The sequence below is a fragment of the Amaranthus tricolor genome, chromosome 13 (assembly GCF_026212465.1).
Source record: "Amaranthus tricolor cultivar Red isolate AtriRed21 chromosome 13, ASM2621246v1, whole genome shotgun sequence".
In the NCBI taxonomy this organism is placed as follows: Eukaryota; Viridiplantae; Streptophyta; class Magnoliopsida; order Caryophyllales; family Amaranthaceae; genus Amaranthus; species Amaranthus tricolor.
Window position 1 is genome coordinate 6513509 of NC_080059.1, and position 19193 is coordinate 6532701.

Below are 19193 nucleotides of genomic sequence, written 5' to 3' on the forward strand. Positions count from 1 at the left end.
TTTATTGTATGTATGGTCAATCGGTAACAGGTAATAGACTCCTCTTTAACATGCACTTAAGTTGCTTGAAAATCTGATAACGGAATACTTTTGTTTTGTGATATTCCCTCACAAAGGGTACTTAGCTTGGAAATAATAAGATGAAATTCACAATGAATAACAAACAATCACATTATACACATAGTACAAAGGATGTAAATAAATGATCATGTGTTTTGGATGATTATAAAATCAGAAACGATATAAGTTTGTGAAATTCTTAACTGATCAAGTGTGGAGAGAATTGAATATGAAGCAAGAATTTAGAAACTCTCTTAAGTATTTTTATTACCACATGAATGTCATCTTATTCCTTGATTTTGTGTTATGTGACTGATGATAACATCGAATAAATGAAAGAACACATCTAAAGAAAACAAAGCATTGATTTACAAAAGTACACACTGTATAAAGGTGCTCGTTCGAGCACACCCCTTAAACGGAAGAACATAAGCACTTGAACATTATGTATGTTAAAATTCCGAAGTGCTATATTGCTCGAACGAGCATGTTGGCTAGGCATTAGTGACTTTGTTTATTTTTTGCTTTGTAGTTTGTACATTAAGCTCTTGGATCCAATATCTTAGGCTTTATAAGTCCCACTATATTTATAGTGTAAGAAGTGTTCTAATTTGCTTTAAATCATTCCAATAGTTATTTTGTAGATGTTGTTAGAAAAAAACTTGAAAAATTATATTTTTCTACTATAATATCCCTATCAATTTTGACTATGGGTTTTTTTCAAATAAGAGTATGATAAATATATTAGACTAGCTCACAAGTTTAAAGTTAAATGTTAAGTTTTATTTTAGATATTTTTAAAGGGGTTGATGCCATATTTAATAAGTTTATGGGTGTTTTAGTGTATAATTGTTGTGTTTTATTTTAAAAGATTTTTGGGTGAAAATATTTATTTGTTGTGTTATGATGTACATCAAGGTACAATGATATTTGATAACTCTCATAAAGTTGGAATGATAGAGAGGATCGCTGAGTTCTAACGAGCAATCGTTGATTAGAAGTTGAGTTTTATTTCATAAAAAAGTTGATTTTAAAGGAAGATATCTCCCAAAAATAGAAAATCACTTACATTGATTTGAATTGAAGATGAAATTTTCAAATGTTAGTTTTCCAAATACCACCTTAAATGTTCAAATTTGATAATCAAGCAAAAAAAAAAAAGAAAAAATTCACAAGGGATTGCCTGATTATTAAGAGTTCAGATCATTAACTTTGGCGATGGATTCCTATCATTCATCAATAGTTTATGCCAACTGCCAAGCAAGACGATCACCCAGAAAGCAAATACATGAATAAATCAGATCATTAACTTTGGAGATGGTTCATTCCTACTACACCTTTCTTTTTTAAACCTTTGATTATTATTATCCGTACATCATTTAATTTGTATAATTACTTTGGGAAAACAAGTATACACGAGTAAAAGGATAAACTAAAAAATTTGGAACATAATTATTATAATAAAACAAAATGCACCAATAGTTGCTCACTTGCACTAAGAATACAAATGGTTAATTGTAAAATTAATCACAACTTTAGCAAGAAATCCAAAAAAAAGTTTGCATAGATGGACATTTGTGTCTCCTAATCCCGCAATTACCATAAAGAATTGGACAAAGAATCTTCACACCTGTTATGTAAAGAGCCAACATTGCTTTGTATGACATTCAAAAAATGTTTTCGTATTTGTTCCTACAACACTAGGATTCACCCTTTTCATGTTCCCTTTCCAAAAGGAAGACAAAAATTTTAATTAAAATAAACAAGTAGCAAGAAGAAAACACAACAGAACAAAAAGAAATCGAAGAAATGGGTATCGAGCTGATAATTTTGACTCGAATTACCCACAGAAAAAAGAAGCTAAGATACAAAAAAAGAACAAGGTAAAGAAGAAAAAAAAATGTACAGTTATTACAACACCATGCGATTGGGTTCGATGCTTTTGGTCCGCATGTATGTTAGAAATTGTGTAGGCAATTCTGCTAAAAGTGTCTGAGCTACCGATACTTCTCCACCTGCAACCAAAAACACGAATCAGTACGCACAATGGCGGATCCAGGATCCAAAATCATGGGGAGCACCAATTTATTGAAGTAAATAATTAAAAAATTATTAAAGTTTGCAGAGTTTTATTTGTAACCGTTTGTATTGATATTTATTCAAGAAAAACATAGAAAGATTGATGAATCACTTGCCTTGGACATCACGAAACGGTACAAATTGTACAATATCACGGGATGCAACACGTCCGGTTGTATTCTCCAGTCTCTCTCCATTGTCTCCGTCCAAAAACTGTAAAAATGAAAAGTTGTGGGTTGGTAAGACAATTAGCATGAGATCATCTACTGATGGGTAATATATGTATCAGTCTGTCAGAATAAAAGCTGAAGGGTTTGTATTGAGGTGGTTGGAAAAGAATATGTTTATTAAATTAGTTAACATGCATGTACCTCCATCTCCTTAAAATCGGCTCCTCCGACGCCAACAATGAGAATCGATAATGGTAGATCAGACGCGTTTACAATGGCATCTTTTGTTTCCTGGAGATCTGTTATCACTCCGTCCTGAAACACGTTGAATGAGATTCCACGTAAAGAGCCAACACAAATATCTGTCCTTAACTGAGGAAGACCATCCAAACTTTTTGAAGGATTACAGAAATCATGAAAGACTAAGGAGTTCATAAAGCAATCCTTGATTCCTTAAAGGGAACAGAGAAGTTTCACAAATCTTGACCTAGAAAGATTTCTCATCTATCTGAGACTCAGAGAGCCTAAGTCTGTCTAATAAGTAGGAACAAAGTCCTAATTGAAAAGTTGCATGATCTTAATTTTAAAGGCACTCATATTTGTTAGTTGGAGAAGTTATCGGAGCCCATCTTCAAATTCCTTTAGCCAGTTTCGTTCAAATTTTCAGTCTCCTAATCAGAAGGCATCTAGTTTCCAGATGCAGTTGGGAATGTAAACAAAAATAAACAAGTTTACATTGATCAATTGCAAGTTTAAAACACGACAAGATGAGCTATTCGAACTATAAATACATTTGTCTCTAGATTAGACTTCATAAATGAGGTTGCTTATTGAGTTATTGGTACTAAGTTAAGATTTCACTTTCTTAAATTAACTCCTAAATAGTTTCTTGGTTTTGGATACTAACGGACCAGATTATAGTAAAATGGCACATTTAATCATATGTGCTTTTATGTGAGGTTGCATATTTTGTTGTCAATCAAGAATCAACCGCTTCAATATTACAAGGGCAAATCCAACCACCTGCCCCCATCCTTGTTTCCTTTGTCCACTTCCTAGTCTCAGACACTCCATCCAAATCTTATCTTAATCCTATAGAACTCCGATAACTCTCATCCTAGTTTCCTCAGTCCAGTTTCCTTGGCTCAGACCCTCCATCCCAATCTTATATTTTCCTTTAACTCGTTTTTGTATCTAAGTTCTCTCTGTTCTTCCAAGGCTTCAATTCTTTACAAGTCCTTCGTGTTTTCCAAGGACACCCTCAATACCACTGCTATAGTGCTATATTCTGCTTCCAATTTTCCAGGCTACATGGCCTCTTTGCAGAATGCAAAAGAACTTTTAGGAGGAGTAACATAGTAAACGAAAAAGTGCAAACAAAATGGACCTTACAAGGAGAGCATGTACACCTAATCATATAATTCATAGGAACTAACATCCTCATCATCAAAAGGTTCGAAAAGACTTGCAATTTATCTGGGAGTCATTCATCAAGGAAGTTAAAATGCATGGTTCACAAAGCACAAAAATTCTCATGCGCATTACCGAACAAATTACTAATTTCAATTAAAGCTTACCGTGATTATTAGCAACACATAGTATTTTTGTTTTCCTTCTGTAAGAGCCTGAGCAGCAATGTCAGCTGCAACGGTAACAACACGACCAAAAAGAGTCGGTCCAGCAAGTGAAACATTAAACAAAGCACTTGTATAAGCTGTCATGATTCCTTGAATCCCTTCAACCTGAGAATAGATGAACATCTTAAATTCAACAACCACAGCACAGAAATCTGCTCAGAGAAAAAAATAAGTGGATAATTAGCACCTCACAGTAGTTACTGCTTCCATTCAAGTTGAAGCAATGAGATACTGGACCATCAATTGGACGTGCTCCGAAACCCCACGCAGGAAAGCGTTTGTCTGAATCATAAAATTGCAGCACTCCCCCAATCTCTAATATTGCCTAACAAGTACATATTTATTTAAAGTTCCCAAATATACATCTGAAGGGATCCAAGATTGTTTAATTTTCTTACTTTCTGGTATGCATTTGGACGACCTGATGGATCAATGTAATGCAAGGAATCTGGCAGGCGGGGATTTCCATTTGAGGCTGACAAGGATAATAGTTTCAATTCAGAACCTACTAATGTGCTTCCAATCATGAATAAATCACTAAAGTTTCAGTCTTCTATTTTGCACACAAATCAACACGAACACGCAGGGAGAAGTATCTAGCACACAAGTTCAAAAGTCCTTCCATAATAGAACTATACCTTATGAGTAGCTCACTAAACATGCAGTTAGTCTATTTCATCTTTTGCAAGGGTAATGACCTTTTTCACACACATAATATGCCAATAAAGCATATGAAGAATGAATAGAAATTTTGCAGATTCATCTCTAAAAAGAACTATAGAAAACAATGTCTAAAGTTAATTTGAACTTGTAGAATTACATGTTCATGAAAATTCAAAAAGAGGACTATGATGCACACAATCTCACCTGTAAAATCGATTGCCACCATAAAATTCAGCTCACACCCACCAGCTAAATAATCAAGGAAAGTGTATTGGACGCTCTCTAAGAACTTATCCACAAAGAGTTGACTTTTCAAGACCTAAGTTAATACAGAAAATTTAGCATACAACATAAAAGCCTGAAAATAGAAAAAAAAATGTCCCTTGAGTCACCAAATAATACTTTATTGTGGTTATCATGTCCAATCGCATCAGGTAGATATAGATTTGCACCATTCCGACTTGAATATATCTTTTCCATGTCTGCTAGTGATTTTTCAATTTTCCTAATTAAAATATGGAAAAAGGTCAGAACAACTTAAGCACCTACATGAATACTTGAGAAAGAATAACTTACCCAATCAAATCATGCTTCCCATTGCTGTTAAAGTTCAAGCACTCTATAATCAATGGACTGTCCTGCATCACAGGAGAGAAGTTTTTAACACAAATATAAGAAGCAAAAAATAGAACCTTTTCCTATGCAAATACATCCCTAATCTAGTCTGCATCAGTAAAAAAAAAATCCTGACAAAGAAATTTTAATACCTTGCTTCCAATTTGCTGAATATTCAAGAACAGAGGCTTCCACGTAGGGTCCAAATCATCCTTTACAACTTCAGTTTTGCAAATTGGAATAGTGGTCCCGCTTTCTGCAACTTTAGATATCACTAAGAAGGGATCCTGCAGAATATGAATAAAACGGCATCCTTAACACAACTTCCTTGCAGCAATAGGGTGACTGAAGAGAAGAAAAACAGCTAACACATACACTTTTAGAGAAGAGATCCTTATTTTCCAACTCCGAACACCTGAATGTCAATTCAGTTGTAGTCTTGGAACTAATAGATTCTTCAGCATTAACTGTAAGCTTTCCAGAGCTGCTTGGATGTACTGATTTTACAATTTCTCCAGGTTGCGCAAGATCTAGAGTCAATGATCTATTTGATCTCGTAATTATCTGCTTGTAATGGCACCAAAGTTCCGCATCAGATATAAGCAAGAGTACACAAAAAATTAATGGGTTGTTCAAACTTCAGACATGCTCACAAGTTAAAGAGAGCTTGAAGAAAGGGTATACATCTCAAAAATTGACATTAAAAGGACATCTACCATTAACCATGTTCTTGTTTAGTGACTGTCTAGAAAAAAAAAAAAAAAAACAAAAACAAAAACAAAAACGAAGCACTATGTACCTAAAAATCAAGGAATTGCTCATAACGTTAGCAATAATGTCCATCACCTCAACCATTAAGGTTTCAGAACGATAAAATGGATGTAAATTCTTTACATCATGTCAACCCCTCAACAATATTTGAAAAAAAAGGATAAGCCTTGATTTTTCTATAGGATCGTGCATAAACTTTCAAAAGAAGAAATATGGCACTAAATTCTAAATTAGAGCACATGACAGGTCATGTGATAATATGGGTGTACCTCTGATAATGCACATGAAGCCTCGCCTAGAAATTGCTGGTCATCCAAGTTAATCATCTGCAGGAGAAGAAGCAGCATCTTAGGTAACAATATTTTCTGCACTTCCACTAGCACCCCCCCCCCCCCCCCCCCCAAATAAGAAAACATGAGACGAACACCATTTTACTTTTCAAGTAAAATCCATCCCTTTTATTTCTCACTATATAAAAGTTTGCTTCACATTGTATATTCAATCATAAAACAGATAATATATATTTCTTATTTAGGTGTGTCCTCTCTACTCCTCAGATCCTCCGATTTAATATCTAGTCTTTAAGTTTGTCACATTCAAGAAAAACAAAATTATGGAGAAATATCGAATAAAGTTTTTGGGGGGAATGCTTAAAAGTTTAATACAGACAAGAGATGTTGAATGACAGAATTGATAGAAGGAACACTGAACAGGTTTCAAAGAGTAGAAAAACTGACCCACTCCTAGGAATGTAGCATCTTGTTAACTGATACAATTATGGATGGCTTACAATCCAATATCAAACAAGAAAAGCATAATTGTATCAAAACACTAGTTAAGCCCATTGAATCTTCATGTACTAAACCTACTGAACTTGCTGATCATTGTTTGAATGAGGAAGGTCATCTCCCAAATGGGATAATCATGAATATAGAAGCATGGCAAGATCAAGAAGAAGCAAAGGGAAGCCTTCCAACTAGACAAGAACAGAACAGAAGGCTGCTTCAAAGCCTACAAACAGCAGAACCAGCAGAACATCGCATGGTCTGCCAGGCCACCTTGCGAGCAATAGGACGCCTAGCCTGGTGCATGTATGAGCGTGGAAATTCAGAGAATGGCATCTTCATACATGAAATAAGAAGCCACGACTCAAAGATAACACGGAGAGTCCTCACAGAGCCCACGAGGACAGCTGCAAGGTCATGTGTTCGTCAGCTTCTGGATAATGGCTGATCTCAGAATACTTGGGCTATTTTATGTTCTGTTTTAGTCTTCATGTAATGCACGCGTTTTAATAATAAGGCACGGGGTAGTTAAGTTTGTTAGGCTCCCCAAACTACCGTTAGAAGCTCTATATAAAGGAGCATCCTCATTGTATCATGACTCAGTTTTTGGTTAATACATTTTTCTTCAAGTAATTGTTTCGCAATTGCTAGTCTGGGTGAGTTCTTTGTGTGTGAAGCAAAGAGACATTCGGTTTGTTCCACAAGGGTTAGGAGAGTGAATCTGTATCTTAGTGTGAGGAAGAGGCTAATTGGTTGATATAAGGCCAATTTGTTTCTATCCACGACATAGAACCATTCATCAGAATTGTTCTTGTCACCCTTCTGTTTTCATACAAAACAGGAGGTTCGTTTGTTCTTTGTGTGTCAAGAGTGTTCTTGGCAACGTTCTTGAAGGAACTAAACGGGTTCTTGAAGCATTCCATCCCATATTCGCATCATTAACTCAAGGAACTTTAACAAACAATTTCACCAGACAGAAGTGAATATGTCCCACTTCAGATATGTAAACACTTCCTCAGATATAATACCATAAATCATTTAAAAACAAGGCTTTTTGATCAGACCTTTAAGCAGTAAGGACACTGGTCACAGTGCTTTTACTCACCAACATGATGAGAAAAATGAAAAGACCATAGTACAAAAATCGCTCATATCACCGTTATCGCGATCGCAATGAAAAGGTTATTTAGCTTGCCGTGACCGAAATACAGGCCGCGATTATCACGAAACCATGAGCATTCAAAGTGAAAGAAATTTTGCAATTATTGTGATCACGACCAAAATCGTATTTTGAAGGAAATTATGCACCGAATCTGCTGCCAAATCCTCAAAATTTGTTTCAGCAAGGAAATAAAGCCAAAACTTTAGCCTAATTATGCGAAATTCCAAATTCATCCAAAAAAATCAAAATGATATTATTTACTTAAAACAGTTAAGACACAATGCAGATAGGCCTAGCAGCTGCTGAAGAGATTAAGAGCCTTGCATGTACCTGTACATCTTCGGCATGGAAAAACTGAGTATCTACATCATAAACACGAAACCTGAAAATAAACATTCATGTTATTATAGCCAAGAAAAACAAGTATAACCTTATTACAGATACCATGAGATCAAGAGAGAGCTAATGAGCTTACACTAATGTCTGCACAAGTTCAAAATGATATATTACATTGACCTTTTTGATCCAGGCAGGATTAAGTGAATTCATTATTATTTCTGTCCTTCCAAGTTCTTCAAGCCTACCATCTCTTCCTTTCATATAAATTACTGCAATTGGATCACTCTACAACCATAAAAGCAACAGGGGGAAAATTGAGGAGAGATGAGAATGTAGTTAGCCAATGCTAAAACCAACAACATGCTGAACAACCAAGATGGCCTTATAAGGGTGTGACAAACGCAGTTTTACATAAATAAAGCAGGAGTCTGAAAATTCAGAAGTAAATCTGTCAACCCACGAGTCCTTTTGCATTTAATAAGAATAGTTCAGACTTGTCAAGAAAATTTGACCAATACAAAAAGCGCATTTTCATGTATGCATTGATTAGGTCAATTTTATGGCACTACATGGCCAGTGAAAATGAGATCAGATTTACTCCATAAAATCATGTCAAACTAGATATTCTACTGCATCTTCAACTTCAATCAGAGCACTAGAGAATATCAAGGGAAAAACTAATACTTGAAATTAAAACTCTCCCACTATGCCTTCAACTTTTACAACTTTGCAAGTAGCACATTCTAATATCGTACTAAAATAAAGCTTTTCTTGCAATCTAAGGACGTGCAGGGGCTATAGAGACTAAAATCGAGCCAATAAAGGAGGATGTAGGATACACATCAACAGTCACAGAAAATACAGATGTAAAGGATGCAAAGGCACTATCTCAGATCTTTACTACAACATTGCAAACCCCGATGCCATCAAGTCCCTCTTGCCTAGGCAGGATTAGGAAGGCTCAAATGTATACAGCCTTCCCTTGTAATAGCAAAGTGGTTTCTGTTTGACCTTCGAATGTAAGCATCATCCATAAAAATAAGCATACATGATTTGATGAGCCATATTACTACAGTCCGTTAAAAATACAAAACCAAAGAATGATGAATATCAGAAATGGACATTGTCTCATCTCACCAAGATCATCAACGCTTAGACATGTAAGGTAGCTCGAATCATCCTTCTAGTGGAGTTCCAAGGAACCAAGATAAAATCAAAAATTATACGCCCTTTGTCCCTTTGATTGTGCTACAATAGGATTTTATTACTTTATTAATTTGTAGTTGAAGAGTAAGACAAAAGACAAGCAGATTGAAAAAATATCTTTATGGGATGAAGAAAAATAATGGGTTTGTGGATGAGATTAAGAACAGGAATATGGGACCACATTAAAGATAAAAATAGAGCAAAAGCAAAGGAACTACCCAAAATACTATTAAAGTCATGTGACTTGTACTCTTTTATTTCTTTCTTTTTGGTCTTCAATGTAATCTTGCCACGTCATTGTTTAGTTTCTTTTCTATCATAGAATAGTTTTTGTCCTTCTCTATTTAAGAGATGTTTTGTCCTCTTTTGTAGTTTTTTTTAACTATTCATTCTAGAGAATGAATTAGCATTTTGCTTTCATCAAGTTCTGTATGCTTTACCTCCATTGTTTTTCCATAGCTTTCAAATACAAAGTGTAGCAAAATCAAAGGAACAAAAAGAGTAATTCTAAATAAAGAATATGCACATCAAAGGAGAGGATATGAAAGAATACTAAGCTAGATTTTAAGATAAATCAAAATTTATGATGAAACTATCATTACAAAAAGGATTATGTAAAAAAATGTGTGTAACCCTTCCAAAAAAGTCAATTACATAATCCCTACAATCCAGGAATCAAAGATCTAGATAAACGAATCCCTACAACGTAAAATTTAGCAACGAGAATAAGGATTCAACAAAAGATGCTTTTCAAACATGGCAGTGATGGCACTCAAAATTATCACATCATAAAAACGGCAACGACGAGTGAATAAAAGAAAAGAAAGGATGAACGAAAAAAAGGAAAAAGGTTAGTTGTAGGGTTTTCCTTCAAGTGCCACCTCTAATAAAAACGTTACTCGGAGCAAGATTTCTGGTTCGAACAAAAGCTAAAAGCACATTTTGAGAGAAGTTAGGTCAGATTAAAAAACAGCACACGTCAAAATCAGCAGACCAGTACTAATCAATAAAAAATTCCTTGAACTAGAAAAAATGACAAAGGTTACTTTATAAAGATGCAAATTGTGGTGGCAAAATGTTGTTTGGACTTTCGACTGTTGTAAAAGCCGTATAGCATAAGACTCGTGAACTTTTTTTAACTAATATGAATATATATCTGAGTACTTTATACAGAGATCCTTCCCATAAGAAATGATGCGGTAGTAGACTCATAAGGAAAAGGAGCCATCATTGTAGAAACAGAAAGTAGTACTAAATTTATCAAGATGTTAGTACTTGATCTTGCAAAGAACTAATCAAGTGTGCCTCAAATGATGAACTGTGGTTATTCTCTAAGGATTTAGCAAGATCATTTTTTTATAAAGAAAATTATATTATTGGAAATGGTCGAAAGTGCAGATTAGGGATGATATATCTTAAATGAGATCATCTAAAATCCACATTACAATCTCCCAATAACTCCTACAAAGATCATTTAGAGTAGCGTGTCAAAAAGAACAATTGCTTTTGCTCATAGTGACACTAAGAATATATACCAACGGTAAGAACCGATCATTAAAAATTCGTCTATTCCTCTCCAACCAAATAGCCCAAAGTGGTGATCAAAGAATTGAAAATTCCCTATCCTCCTCTGAGCTACCCAAAAGATCTCCACTTATCTTAAAATGTTTGCCCTATAGTTCTCACATGAAACTACAATGCAAAAAGAGATTATCATTATCCTCTCCATCTTTCAAGCACATAACACATCGTTGCGAATTCAACGCTTTATCAGTAATTTGGAGATTCTCCATAGTATTGACCTTCCCTAAAACCACCAACCACACATAAGCTTTAATCTAATAGGGAACTATTGATTTTCAAATTAAGTTAACCGCAAAAAAGTGATTTAATGAGGAAGAAAATGATACTAAGCATGAGTAAAAGGAAAGCATAAGAGAAGCCTTTAGATATATCTGGACCTTAAGACCTTGAATACAAACTTTTAAATGTGGTAAAATTCTAAAGAATGGATAACAACTCAACAACACAATAAAGGTCTCTTTCAAAAGGGTGATGCCTAAAGAAAAAGGACCAGGCCACTTGATTATCTCCCACCATACAAGAATAGAAATTACAAACATGATCATCCTGAAAATTCAAAATCCAAAACCAAACCCAATAAATATGATGAGTCTACCATCTCAAATGGGTTTTAATTTAAGTGTTCTTATCACACCAATTTTAACTAAGCTTCAAATGGAGCTATAGGTCAAATCTATTCCCAAATGAGTCTATATGAATTTAAATAGGTATAAACTTAATGAGAGGATGGTTCACCGCTCGTGGGTTGGGTTTGGGTTCAGGATGAGTCTAGATCTAAAAACCTTAACCCATAATTTTTTCTGAATTAAAACCTATACTCTAACACATTAGGTCTTATCTATTGTCATATGGTCCCACAAATTTTAATTTTCATTTTATTCTTCAAAACTATAATTCACATGTTATCTTAGGTCAACCTCATCCTTTTTTAGGCTCCTGAAATTCTAAACATTCATTAATCTAAGTGGTGCATTTTTCAGTCTTATTCTATGAAAACGACATAAATAGCTTTCTCATTTTGCCTTCAAAAGTTTGAACTCCAAAATCCTTTATTGTGTCTTCATTTTTAACTCTATTCTTTAAAGTTTAAAGTATTTTCATTCATCCATCATAACATGCACATCTCAAATACCCTTATCATCTTTAAAAATCTCTTTCAAAAGCTCAACATCACCTTTTGGTTACAAGTCTTGTGAAAAATAATCCATAGTACTTAAGCACTCACTAGGAAAAAATTCCTTCACATCTACATGTAAAAAGTCTTTGCTATGATCATCCATGCCAATACAACATTCCATATACTTCGTCTTAATTTATCTCATCACCTACCTTCATATTACTAGCCAAACTTTGACCCATCTCAAGTTTCATCCACTAAAAAGATGTCATTAGCAAGACAACAATGTACCAATCATGGAAATTCTCCATGAATAGGTCGTCATATCTCATGTCACTGTTATACAAAAAGAAAATGATGTAATCGCTCCTCCACATGTCCTAAAATTGGCTTGCACTTATATATCTTGGACTGTACCAATAAACTTATATAGTTATATGATATACCTTACTTTGCCATTAACTAACCAAAAAAATTTCATAAGTACTGTCTCATGTACCAAATAGTTTCCATGCTTTGTGTTATGTACTACAAGTTATATGATTGTGCAAAATCTAAATTAAACTTTCCCTCCTCAAATCTCATTTCATATCCAAAATTCCATTAAAATCATTGCTAGAATATAGCTTTTCTAATGTGGATATACTTTTCAACACTCCATCTTACTCCCGAAAAATCCTTAAGATTACTTTCTAATGTCCAAAAAATAATACAAAAATGCATTAACGCCCGCTATTGCGATAATGGACACGGTGATGCGTAACAAGAGTGATGTAATCATTATAATGTAATATGTGGCGAACAAATATTGGACAAAAGCAATGTAACATGATTCGCCAGTTAATTCGCTTTTTGAATTTGCGATTCACTCAAAACAACCCTAAAATAGCCCAAAACCGACCAGAATTCGCTTATTTTGATTCGCTATTCGCAAGAAAATTAGCGAATCATGTGACAGTGGACAAAAGCATAGGATGTTCCTCCAAACGTCCTAAAACACGATGCTTCTACACCTTCAATTTATACATTAATTAGCATTTTTCCTTTGTAAATAATTTAGCCTAACCCATTTTGTATCAAAAATGCAAGAATATCAATTTTACATTTGTCTTTCGTCTAAGATGCTAATATTAGCTTAGATTGAATTATTTTCTTTCATCTCTTATCCCTAAATCATAACAATCTTGGCTCACTTGACACTACATTAAGGAGATATGGTGAATCGCTTATGAAGAACAACCTAGCAACCCTTGCACACTTAACACTACAAGCGCATCTGGAAGATGGAGCGTCAATCCCTTGCTGATTACTGATTAGACTCCATATTTAGACGATGAATAGTGTCCTTTCGTTCAACGACTAAGAAATCTTGGTTATATCTATACTCCTATGCTCCTCATATTCTACACCATTTCCTTTGTAAGTAACTTGGTTGTACTTCAATCTTTCTTTGTCTCTCCTCCCTATTTACTTTCCCCACTAACTTCCACCATCCTTTTCATAAAGACAAAAACAACAATGTAGGTGAGACAAACAACAATGTAGGTGAGACATAGGGGTAGCGAACAATCATATAGTTAGAATGTTCAACATGAAAAATTCAAATTATTATTCGTAGAATTGTGAATAAGATGACACTGTCATATGGCATATGTATCAATAAAAAAAAATCAAGAAATAGACATCTCAATCTAAAGTTATGTTTTGCCTCAATAATAAGTAAATAGTGGTGACATTGATTTCTCTTACATCTGTTACATGTCCACCAAAAGATGAAAATTTATTATTCTCAAGGTAACGATCTTTGAAAATCTACGTATTATTCATCTATAGCTTAAGAAGTTTGGATAATGTCACCCTCTAATTGATGAGCCTAGTAGTAAAAAATAAAGGTTTTTAAACTAGTTTATGCAAGAACATGTGCAATTTGCATGTTAAAATACAATCATAAAAGTAGTTAATATCCAATGGGATCACAATTCAAGCTAAACCTAGATGATAATTCATGGAAAGATACCAAAAAAAACTTGGAATAAGGTGATATGTATTCTATAGTGGAAAGACTTGGAAAAGTACAAATACACATGGATTGTTTGTTAGCTCGAAAAAAGTTGGAAATGTTACTATGTGATTTGAAATCGGCTATTTTCAAATGCAATTTGAAGTGGAGATTCTTGTTGATCACCCTAAGACTTTTGCGTGAGTAAAAAGAATATTGTGCTTACAAGTTAAAAAAGGTTTTGTACTTTTTAAAACAAGCTCCAAGTGCATATATACAAATATAGACTTCCAACAAAACCAGCAAGGCTTTACGAGGAATTGAATGTGCATGCCCACAACGTAAAGCAACAAAACAACAATGATATGTTGTTATCACTTTGTCCAAAAATATTTAACATATTTTATTGAGGCAGAAGGAAATTTTGAGATAGCAAATTTGGGCCTTATAGATTACTCTTATAATTCAAGTTCATCGATGTGAAGATGGAATCTTTATTTTGCAAATAATGAAGAGAATTTTGTATGACGTGGATGTTAGGAGTAAAACAACAATGATATGCCAATTATTTCATCCTAAGATAGACACCATTATCTGATAGCAAGAGTGAACTTTTTTATTGTATGAAAACTACCATAGTATGAAGGGAACAGGAAGGTTGAGAAGACTCTATAGAAGTTTCGTGGGTAGTCTTCCATGGTTTACCACATACGGCATGATGTGATGAACACAACAAGATTGTTTTCGAGCTATATGAATGAGCCAACTAAAGTTCAAATAGGGGGAGAAATGAGATATTTGAGTTAAAATTTTTTTATGGTGCGTAGAAAGCCACAACGAGAGGGATGAGAATCAATCCCACACTTGCACAAACCTCAAACCAACTGAGATATGAGCTGAGCTATGAGCTATGAGCTATGAGCTACCAACCACTCTGATTCTTAAGTTATTAACTATGCAATTATTAAGACATAAGAAAACAAATGGAAAATGTAATCAGATTTACAACTCCAAAAAGGAAACTCAAACTAAACGAGATCAGATTCACATCTTCCAAAATCTACTGCATCCAAATAGACAATGATCAAAATCCAGTGTTTTATTAACGATAGGATGATTGTAGTTCATGATAGAGCAAAATGTTTTGCCCTCTTAAATACTAAGCACGCGTTTAAATGGAAAATGTGGTATTCTTAAGTGAAGCGCAACAAAACAAATTCTTCACCAATCACACAACTTTTAACACCAGATTTTGACTTGCTCGTGAAACCTAATTTTGTGCTTTTTCCCAAAGACTAATAAATTCAAAAAGTAGATATTTCATGCTCAAGTGATGCATAATGATCACAATAATTCTTTCATTTCACTTAGATACATAGAGAAAAATTAAGTTCCAAGCAGTGCTCCAATTATATTAATGTAAAACTTAGAACACAATTTGACTTCTACTATATGAATAACGAACATTTAATTCTTCAATCCTGATACAAATTGTTGTAAGAAATCCTTTGGAAAACTTCATTTAGTTAAAAAGTCGTTGTTATTTATATATCAACATATTGTCAAAAGTTCCCCTTATAAGATCAAGACTTTATGAAGTAGAACTAGGAACCTATTTTTAAGTAACAGCCTAAAAGACAGGTTCAACTATCCTTTATGCCTTTTCCTCACCTCATAAACATCTCTAAACTCTTTTTCCTACCATTTCTTTATGTCAGCCTACAAGGATAAAGTAGGGGTAAAGGTTAACCAACAACGACGGAAAATGATCTAGTTTATGCATAATGTGCTTATGGTACTCACCGCATTGTTTTGATCTTATAAGGTGTTTTCTTACAAAAAAATTATGGAAAGTATTTTCTCTATATGAAGGTTTTGTAAGGTACTTTCAGACCAACCAAGCTACAATACAAATGATTCAAACATAGAAAGTTAAGAAACAGGTATACGAACCTTTGAAAGCACATCCCTATCACGTAAGGTTGAAGCTGACAATGACAACTGCCCAATAACACAAGTGGAAGGATTAGTGCCAATCATAAAGAACTTGATAGCAAGACCTAAACATCAATGATCAGCCAGTGGTATGATGATATAGATCAACAAAACAATGATAAATGTATGGAGAACAATTTAAGACTCTATTTCAAGATTTAGACTATGATAATTTAATGAAGCAAAACTAAACTCAATTCTAAAGGCTGATGTGCCAGGCTAGCAGCACAATGTTTGATAATTGTACTAACAAGTAAAAAAATTCAACTATTCTATTTTTAACCATTTGAATTGCGGTTAATAATATAGGTACTTTAGTTTTGATTTTTTTTGCCTTTTTTTCTTTTTATTTGATGAGTTTAAAGATTGTCAACTTATGTTGTTTAGATTTGAAGTTAGGAATTGTTTGTTTTGGGTTTAGTTCCAAATCCAAAGTTGGATCCGAGAACCAATTTAAACCCACCACATCTAGGTTGGGATCCTAATTTTAAGACCCTATGAATTTGGACCAAAATCCAAATCCACTTGTAAACATGGAATTTGAGCCCAAATCTAACTCAAACTCATCTCTAACAACAATTGATGAAGAAAATAATGAAGTATTGAAAATACCACAAATAAGAGTTGGCTCATAATTTTCATTGATTTTAAGATGTTGTATCATGTATGGAAATTGACAATCATAAAGAAAGGTATAGCTCGTGAACACACTCATCGAATCATGAATATGAATATAAAAGTGCTAAAAAATATTAAGGCACGTGTGGAGGAATAATATTTGCTATCAAGGGTCTATGCAAAACGACCTCTTTTTTTCAAGAGTAAGAAATAAGATTGCGTACATCCGACCACTCAAAGTCCGCCTACATGAGAGCAACTTAATGGCATTGGAATAATAACATGTTGTAATGTAGAAGAATAACGATTGCACTTCACAGCACAAACATATTACAAGATATCATTAAGGTTTTTCTTCATCAAACAATGACATAAGGTATGTTAATTGCAATAATATTGTACTGCTAACAAGATGAGATTTTTGGGTTTATTCTAAGTTAAAGTAATGGAGATAATTAGAATCCCGAGATTTGAAGATAGACATGAGTTAAATAGAGTACACCCAGTGAGAGAAGGAAACGAATGAAAACATAGTAACATTAGATGGAACAGAATAAGCAAGATGTAACGGTTAAGGGAGTCAAATGCAAAATAAGTACTCCATTTATCCTAATTTGAAGGTCTAAAATCTATCATGGATCCCCATGTTGCTTCTCCAGAGAATTTCATTCTTTGGTGGAGCCTTTAAAAGACAAAACACACCAAAATTAGGCAGCAAAATGGGGTTAATTTACACTCCAATTATTAATAATTGGACCATTTATATCTTTCTCGTTGCTACACCAAGGATATATACATTCAACTATTAGGGGGAGGGGGTAGTCTCATGAGCAGCCATGAAATCGCTTAGACATGTACAGAAGCTCTAAGACTGCCAAGAATCAGTGAGAATTATAAGTCATTTTCCAAGAAAAAAAAAAACAACCATGCCAAGCTCAGGTTTTCAAACATCCTAAAGGCAGAAGATGGAATATGTGCAATTGTGAACCATGATAAAGCCACTGCTCGAATGTGTGCAATTTTCAAACAATCAAATGTTTCCGAATTTGTAAAAGTCCTATTATTTAGCTACAAAAGAAAATCTAAGTATGCAATGAAACATCTCCTCCATCCGCAAAAATCACATATTTCAATCACAATTCTAATGACAGTGTCAAATTCCTTCCAACATATGCAATCATATTGTCAAACAAAACCACTTGAAACAGCCGGAAAAAGGCGCTGCAATTGAGTGTAATACTTTCATAAATTCTCAGGCAACCAAATTGCCTTGTACCAAACAATAGCATCAAGAATTAACCAATTATAATCAATCAAACTGCCTGATACCGGAATGATCTAAACTACAACAATTCATAGTACGCAGTAACAATTACATTTAAGCCTAATCATTAAACATTTCAGGAAACAGATGAGTAGGATTGTCCTTCTTCAAAACATTAAATCAAGCATGAGAAGTACTTCACTTCATACAATTACTAAATTTAGTAATTATACCGTATACTAGAAGTATGGTCAAAAAAGAGTCAAAGGAGAGATAAAAGCACCTCGATCTGAGAGAAGAGACCATGGTAACCGCGATACTTAAGGAAGAGACTAACGGCGTCGTTTGGACCATCATTATGATACTTATGATAGCCTCCTACGCCGCTACTACCAACCGCCATTGTTCCTCCGGCGTCGCCAAAGCAGCAGCCATTTCCCATTGTGGTTTGTTTGCTGTCAAACTAATAATTTACAATTAAATTTGAATAATTAGAATAGAAAATGGTGAAAGCGAAGAACAAGAAGAGGAAAAGAAGAGGAAGCAGCGTATGTAAGAAGGGGACAAAGGAGATGAGTAGGCAACTCAATTGTAAAGGATATGTTTAGACTACTACTATTACTGTGGGTCCCATCCTTTTGACCTGCTCTTTCCCTTTCTTCCTTTTCAGACTAAAGTAACATCTTGCATCAAATGGGAGTATAATTAGGAATTAGGAGTATTGTGCTAATTTATTGCAAATTTTTTTTTCCACTCATTTATCATAATTCTATTTGTTAATTTTGATTGATATTTTTAAAAATTTCATTCACAAATCAAACTTGTTTAAATAACTTTTACACATTTCTTATGAATGTACAAATCTGTCCCCTCAAAAGAAATATACATTGAGAAAAAAAAAGAAATATACATTGAGAAAAAAAGTGATGAAAATTATATTTATAAAAAAAATATAGCTGACTAAGTGGAATAGGTACAAACGAAAAATTGTAGCAAAATCAAAATGGTGGGAATAAAAATTGTAGCAATTTTCAAGCATATTTTTTGTTTGTGAATAATTTTGAAAAATCAAACAACATGCAAATGTGAAAAACAATATAATAAAAGCGGAAAGTTCTTGGCAAGAAAG

General features: G+C 33.9%; 1 protein-coding gene across 2 annotated transcripts; it reads right to left on the bottom strand.

Annotated features, from left to right (window-relative positions):
- Positions 1 to 1004: 1004 nt before the first annotated feature.
- Positions 1005 to 18718, bottom strand: LOC130798722 (protein BONZAI 2-like). 2 transcript variants are annotated; one of them, XM_057661824.1, is made up of 16 exons: positions 18348 to 18718; positions 16141 to 16188; positions 8418 to 8566; positions 8273 to 8324; positions 6265 to 6321; positions 5600 to 5788; positions 5377 to 5511; positions 5186 to 5247; positions 5012 to 5114; positions 4814 to 4928; positions 4345 to 4421; positions 4134 to 4271; positions 3887 to 4051; positions 2511 to 2624; positions 2256 to 2352; positions 1005 to 2075 (listed from the first exon to the last, which is right to left on the bottom strand). In XM_057661824.1, exons 1-16 carry the CDS (start codon positions 18504 to 18506, stop codon positions 1972 to 1974), a joined length of 1764 nt encoding a protein of 587 aa, XP_057517807.1. In that variant the 5' UTR covers positions 18507 to 18718; the 3' UTR covers positions 1005 to 1971. The 2 variants fall into 2 exon arrangements, with proteins under 2 accessions (XP_057517807.1, XP_057517808.1); XM_057661825.1 differs by lacking the exons at positions 16141 to 16188; positions 18348 to 18718 and adding an exon at positions 9419 to 16120.
- Between the last annotated feature and the right edge of the window lie 475 nt (positions 18719 to 19193).